Source organism: Montipora capricornis, chromosome 13, assembly GCF_036669925.1.
Source record: "Montipora capricornis isolate CH-2021 chromosome 13, ASM3666992v2, whole genome shotgun sequence".
NCBI classification, from domain to species: Eukaryota; Metazoa; Cnidaria; class Anthozoa; order Scleractinia; family Acroporidae; genus Montipora; species Montipora capricornis.
In genome coordinates this window covers 31201562-31209061 of record NC_090895.1, presented here as the reverse complement: position 1 = coordinate 31209061, position 7500 = coordinate 31201562, and the positions used below count along the sequence as shown (strand labels likewise).

Sequence of the window (7500 nt, the reverse complement as noted above, 5' to 3'; positions counted from 1 at the left end):
TTCAATGTATTTTACTAATTAAGTCCTGTGACAATTTGTGTTTTCATCAAGGATATCCCTGTTACATAGTTTTGCAGCGTCACTAATGTTTGATTGTTATTTTGGCTACTTATGAAGTTTTAGGGAAAGAATCGTTCAGCTTTTGATAACGAGGAATTCATAATGTACCTGAAATTAATTAACGTTCACTGGTACTCGAGCTGACATTCCAAAGCTTGTGTATTTCAAACCATGTGCGATTGCAGAAGTATTTAAGAGATAAGGTGATTTGTAAGGGAAAGGTTTGTAGTGAATTTGCGAGTTCGTAAGTGATCAAGTGACCAAATAGTACAAATTACCAGAACAAAAAGTGTAAACATTGAATTCATATTACACTACCCTCCCTGTTTTCTGTTTGGGTTACCCTTACGTGTACTATAGCTACCTTTGGATAAAGGTTATTCTATTTGCTTAATTTACATAAATACTCATTCTACCTTCTTGCAAAGTCACAGCTTCCATCCATTATACAGGTTATGTACTCCTTAATTTGGTGGATCTAACATAACTAAAATAGTAAGATTTGTATTTTTAAGAATTTTAACTTGATTGTTACATTGTCAGATCCAAGTGATGAGGACAAAATCATGGCAGAGGGTATTGGTCGATTCTGTGAAGACCTCAAGTTAGATCCTGCTAGCCTTAAAGTACTTATAATTGCTTGGAAATTTAAAGCAGCAACACAATGTGAATTTACAAGAAAAGAATTTACTGATGGGATGGTAGAGCTAGGGTTAGTTTGTCTCTTCATTTGTCTGGTTGGGTGTCCCATTTTTTGAAATGGTCTTTCAATGGAAAACTATACTTTCAAGTAAGAGAGGGATCTTTGGTAAAAACCCAACAAAAGCTACATGTACATGTAGCCAAGTGGTCCATGAGCTGGAGTTCAGAAGTGTACATAGAATGTATTAGACACCCACTGGTAATGAATCCAGCTAATACTATAACTTCTGGTACTTAAGATTCCCTTTGGTCTCCTGGTTCCCAAGAGAACATAAGTTAAAAAAAAAAATTGAGATTGTTTTCCAATTTTCCCTTACAGTGTCTTTACAGGGTTGGTTAAATACCAAGAAAAACAGTACATACTCTACTCACTATTATTATTGAGCTAAGTAAAGAATCTGCTTGCCCAAAACTTATTTCTTTGCTCAGTACATGATAGGGCACCTATACAAGTCAAATGTATTTGAAACTGTGATTTTTCTACCCTGGGTACCAGATGTTTTTTTTTTTTGGCATCATCTCTATGAGCGGCAAAGCTGCGATACCGAACCCTGAAGCCACCGTGGTGAGGGAAAAAAACCTTCTGGTCACGGCAGTTGAGAACCTCACTTCCATGATTTGTGATAATGGCCGCTGATTGATTTGAGTAGTCAGTGCTAGTCCTTTCCGAGTTAAAACAATCTAACACTCATTTTCACTGGTTGAATGGCGGGAGTGCACCTAAGTGGCCACAAAACCAGTTTTGAGCGCAGGAGTGTTACAAAAACAAAACTGGCGGTGGAAGGCTGTGAATTTGAGCAATCATTTACAGGTTTGCACAGTACAATACACAGTTAATTCTGGATTTTCGGAGATTATAGAATTGAAATCTGTTCAGGAATTTCATCAAGCATGAGGAAGTGTTTGCAGTCCTGCTGTCTGGATGTAGCAAATCTTTGATTTTTCAACTGGTGCTGAAAGTTTGTTTGTATTTGCATGATGGTGGTTTCAGTTATCCAAAAGCTGCCATCGCAGTCGTTATTTGTCCCTTGAATGCCTGCCTAGCCTAGAGCTGAAAGAAAATATGAAATGGTGGTTTGAGTAAAAAGCCAGTCACACCTGAGAAACTTAAACCGCAACTACTAAGGGTTGTAATTAGTTTGTGGTTTCATGTCACTTTTGATTGGTTGCTGCACAATGGGAACTGTCAAAATCAAAATGTCCTATTCCCAAAGGGCTTGAATTGGGTACAACATTGACACCACTGTAGAAAACTGGTTTGGCAAGATATCTCATTTCGAAATTGCGTGGAAGTGAGATTCTTAACTGCGGTGACCAGAGGTTCTTATTTTTTACCTCTCCGTTTTAACCACTCCTCGTGAAAGAAAAAAAAAACCTCTGGTACCAAGGGTATGATTTTTCAAGAAATAGATGTGACAAGTGCCCTTGAGAGTCTGTAATGCTTTAATAAGTTGCAGCTGGTTGGTTAACATTTTGTTACTAATTTTTTGGCCTTTATTTGAACCAATCAGACACTGTTGTGAGGAGATCTTTGTAGGAGTCATTTTTGTGCTAAGTCAGAAATTTTGCTGTAATTCATGATGATAATGCTTGGTGTTTTCACCATTGCAGGTGTGATTCAATTGAAAGACTCCGGAGCAAGTTACCTAGTTTAGAGTCTGACCTTAGAGATATTAGCAAATTTAAAGATTTATACCAGTTCACATTTAATTTTGCTAAAAATCCTGGCCAAAAGAGCCTAGGTAAGAGTAATAACATTAATTAAAGTGCTACTATGACCAAAAAATTGATTTTACTTTTCTTTGGATTTCAAAACTATGTCAACTAAACAGTAAGTGACCCAGGTTTTAAGCCTTGATTTCAAAAAGCCACCTGTTTATTTTAACTGGAATTTTCCTATTTCATGGAGAGCCATTACTAACTTTGGAGTCTTGAGAGAGCTGGATCGAGGAGAAAATGACGTCAAAGACTCAATGGTTTAAGATTGCAATGATTGTGTATGCGGCTGAATTAATATGCAGCACAAGAGTTTCAGGCTTTCAGACTTTCAAACTTGTGTTTTGCATATATAATAAGCTGTGTTTACACGCTGAAATTTTAAGCTAGTGAGTCAGTGACGTCACTTTTCCCTAGATCCAACCCTCTGATGTCCAATCGGTCAGCTTGGAACATGAGTAATGGCAGACCTTGAAGTCCAAAACTTACGCTAAAAGTAAACAACCTTTAAATAAAAATCAAAGCTCAAAATTTTGCCAGTCAAGTGTGAAGCAATCACACTCTCAAAATCTGAAGAAAAAAAAGGAAGTGATTTTTTGATCACAGTAGCACTTTAATAGCATCTCTTTTGTGGTGCATGTGTAATAAATTATGGCTATTTAACGCCAGACGATTTTACTCGTCAATGGGGGGCATTCTAGGGTGTTTGAGGTGTGAATGGGTTAATAATTATTGTTTGAAGGCCACCTTAGAGTACATCTATACATTTGGTACTCTGTTTGTAACTACACTGTGTTATCATCATTACGGTATTATTAATTTGCATTTTAGGGAAATGCTAAAATATTAAGATTTCATTTCTTTCATCACTGATAGGTCATACATGTAGATATAACTATTCTTGTACCGTAGGATGTATTATATTTATCATATTGGCACATGATGTACCGGATACCCATTTGATTAAAAGCTATTTATAGGGGCCCTGTATCAAAACTGCAACAATTTAAAATTACAAAGACACATGGAAAGAATCAAAACGGTATTGTTACATCTAATTACATTTATGAATTACTAAGAGAAGTCACAAAAGCTGTATATAATCAGTGCTCGATTCTCAGGAAAAAAACTAGGGGCCAGCTGGCTTCTACGTTTTCAGATTTGGTGGCCAATAATTTTGGCCCTTTTGGCCTTATACGTTTCAACCAAAGACAGGCTACCATAAACCAAAAAAATGATATGGTCCTAAGTTGCAACTTAAGGTGCTCAAAAACGGCTGCATAAAGGTAAAATGCAAGAGAGGCCGAGCCAAAAATTAGAGCTTGTAAAGCAGCCTTGAGATGGGTAAAAATGGTCGTACAAATTTTAAATGCTGGATAATTTGACTTGAAAATTATAACATTGCTAACGAATTTGATGTTCCAGATCGTAATATCTGCATTTATATACTCTTGATCCTTGGAGGTGCTTTTAATTTGCAAACCCTTTTCTCAAGGTGCAAACGGACTCCATTGGCACACTTGAAAAACTTGTGAGCGTTTGTTCTTATGCTAATTCTAGAAAACACTAAATCTGCGCATTAATTTATTCACTGCGCCTTGAGAACAGTGTTACGATGATGGCGAAACGTCGCCTATTAAGTTTTATATTCACTCGTTTACGAATTTTAATAATTGGCGACATTTGTGACTGGTACATTTTTATAAATTTTATTAACACCATTCTTCATGAACAACAATTTCTTTTCTTTCACATTATTTTTGAGGGCCTCTCCACTCTAATGTGTTTTCATATCGTATACGGCTGTCCGCACTAGAGACTGAAGACTGAGATCTAAAGATGCGTTTTTGTTACCAGGCTTTGTTTACATCTTGGTGCACAGGAAACTGTGAGGCATGCATAAAAATTTAATCATGTCACACATATTCAAAAACCTCAGTCTGTTTTTGCCGTCCACACTAGAACAATAGACCTCCATTTTCAAAAGCGTTTTCAAAAACACCTGTTTTCGATCGTCTCAGTGTGGCCGATTATATCTAAACGGAGATTTTCAGAAATAGTGGTTTTCGAAAATGAATTCGTGTGGATAGGGACTGAGAATTGCAGTTGCCAATGGAAAAACTGCTACGGTACATGCAATTATAGTACCAAGTAAACACAAGGCATACCGCAAGTATGCAGACCACGGTCACTGCATTTCATAGATTTTTTAGGTATTTTGAAGTTTTTAATGCTTTTTCTGTATTTAAAATCTGCACTTTCCAAATAAAATTAAGATGTCACTTCTGGGATGAAGTTAATTGAAGATGGAGATTTCAGTTTGCGTTTCTTAAGGATACGTAAAACACCATTTTTCAAAGGCTACATGTGTACGTGCGTGAAAGGAGAAGTTCACTCCAAAATGACAATCCTTTTTTATCAATTAATAGTAAGTTTATGAGGAGAACAGCTTTTAACCAAAATTTCAATCTTGAAAAATCTTGTGAAATTCTTGTTAAAAATACACACATGCAGGCCGCCATCTTGGAATTTATGTGACATCATTGAGCTCAACACACAAAGCTGTTGAGATTCCTCTTCATATTAGAGTCACACCTTTTTTTTTCAGCAACATAAATTGCTCAAATAGGTCAGACGGATGAAACACTGTTCATGTTGTTCACATTTCTGAGTGAAAAGTGGGATCAGCTGAGCTCATTGATGTCACGTATAACCGAAGATGGCAGCCTGCATGTGTGTATTTTTAACAAGGATTTCACAAGGTTAGTAAGCTATTTCAAGATTGAAAGTTTGGTTAGAAGTTGTTCTCCTCATGAACTTTCTATCAGTCGATAAAAAAACTTTCCTTTAAAGTGTGAACTATAGTCCGCTATCGGACATTCATTGTACTCATTCGATGAAGAAAAATTAAAGATTAATAACAATAACATAATAAAAATATCGTAGTGGCCAGGCTTGCGACTAAGTATGAAAAGTTAGACACCAGTGAAAAAAATCCAGTCTCATTCAGGCGACCTCAGCGGTTGCTATGTCGAGCACTGATAATGTGAAAAAAAAACCCTTTTGCCCAGCAAAGGAAAGCCCTACATGTATGTCATTGGTTTGGTTTATCAAGTTAACATTACAATGTGAATTAGTTAACTGATACCATACATTATTTTTGCACATATTTTTTTTTCTTGTAGACTTAGACATGTCCATTGCATATTGGAATATAGTTCTTGAAGGACGATTTAAATTTCTTGATATCTGGTGTGAGTTTCTACTGGTAAGTAATTTATTTTTCGTTATGGAATTAATGCATTTGATTGCCAAAAACCACCTTGCATCTCATTTGTACCACATTAAGTGACGAACAACCCTGTTGTATTTATTTATTTATTTACCGGGTATTCATTTATAAAAGGATTTGTACAAAGCAGTACTGGTGCAAAAACAATAGGACATAAGTCCCCTACTAGGTAAATAAGCACCAACCCAACCCTCTCCTAAAAGATTAACTTAATAATATAAGTAGACTAAATAGGCCGCTTAACAAGTGCATGCAGCAAGGGTATTTACCCGGCGACATTTAAGACATATTATTTTACAGGTACGAAAGTTGAGGCCATCAAAAATGTTGATTTTGTGTACTTCTTTAAAAAAACTAAATTACTCTAGTTTCTGCAATAATTATTCTCCACCCCACTGGTAACTTAAGTTAATGACACACATTGTTTTAATAATTTTTAAAGTGTTTTCAGAGTCATAGTTTATTTTACTTGTGATGTACTAAGTTCTCCAACTTAGTAGTACATTTACTGGGTGAGATTCAGCAAAATGTCAGGATTTGTCAGTGGTGAGAAGAAGAATTATTTGGCTGAGCCAAATAGTGTGTGAGACTTTGACAAATCACCATTTTTTCCAAAAATTGGAAAGGAAAGTGAACTGCCATTTTCACACAAGAGCATGATTTCAATTACGCATGAGCAGAATATTATTTGCAACAAAACACCTATTTGTTGGCAATTATTTGCAGTCACATGGTGGGCTCTTCACGGGCCAATGAAAAGGAAAGAAAAATACATAGGGTGATGATATGTGATAAATGCGTGGCTGATTGTTGTTGAACATGTTGGCCAGTGGCTTTATGAACCTAGAGCTAATGTTTTGGCTGACATTTGTGTAGTGTACATGTGCAGTATGTGTGGCCATCAATGCATGTACATTGACAAGACAAGAAGTTAATCAAGTCAACCCAAGGGCTTCATATTCTATGGCTCCTACTGTTTCTTTATATGTATTTTGTTGTATTTTTATGTAAAACTACATGTATGTACATGTTGTTACAATACCATGCACATCATCATTTGTAAAAATTGTTGATAGGACAAGATTTGTTATCATTGATAATATTGTTGTCTTAATTCTTTTTAGCTTCATCATAAAAGGGCAATAACCAAGGACACTTGGAACCTTCTGTTAGATTTCAGTAACATGATCGAAGATGACATGAGTAATTATGATGAAGAAGGTAGCTTGATCATGTTTTATGTGAGGCAAATCCAGAATTTAGCCAAGAGGGCTTTTGAGAATAAACGTTTGCCAAAGGCAGAGCCCTTTGGGGTATCCTGAGACAGATCACTGTGAGAAATTTTTACTTGGGAAGGTCCTGGGAAATGTGATTTCCAGTGTTGCGAGGGATGATGGTTGAATGTTGGTATCACCTCTGTTTTGAGTTATTTGAAACCAGACCTTTCCCAAGAAGGTGATGCTTTTTCACCTGAGTTTTTCATCAGAAACTACACACATTTCCTCTCCATTCACCCATTGACCCCTGGGGGTGAGACTTGACAAATTTTACTTGTTAACTGCATCTTAGGGCATTTGAGGAGTGAATGGGTTGTAGTCAAAAATTATGTCCCCTCCATTAAACCAATAGAGAGCTTTAGATTCTATTTTCGTTTATAGCGAAAATACTAAGGAAATTTATAACCCGTACGCTTAATCTTACTCTTTGTTAGCAGTACAGGTTGCTTTGTT

At 36.2% G+C, this 7500-nt stretch overlaps 1 protein-coding gene across 1 annotated transcript in view; it reads left to right on the top strand.

The window, feature by feature from the left end:
* Positions 1 to 7500, top strand: part of LOC138028762 (DCN1-like protein 1) — a 10276-nt gene that overhangs the window by 418 nt on the left and 2358 nt on the right. The window contains exons 3-6 of the mRNA XM_068876373.1: positions 604 to 772; positions 2374 to 2504; positions 5664 to 5746; positions 6895 to 6991. Coding sequence (XP_068732474.1) covers positions 604 to 772; positions 2374 to 2504; positions 5664 to 5746; positions 6895 to 6991 — 480 coding nt within the window. The remainder of the gene's footprint in view (positions 1 to 603; positions 773 to 2373; positions 2505 to 5663; positions 5747 to 6894; positions 6992 to 7500) is intronic.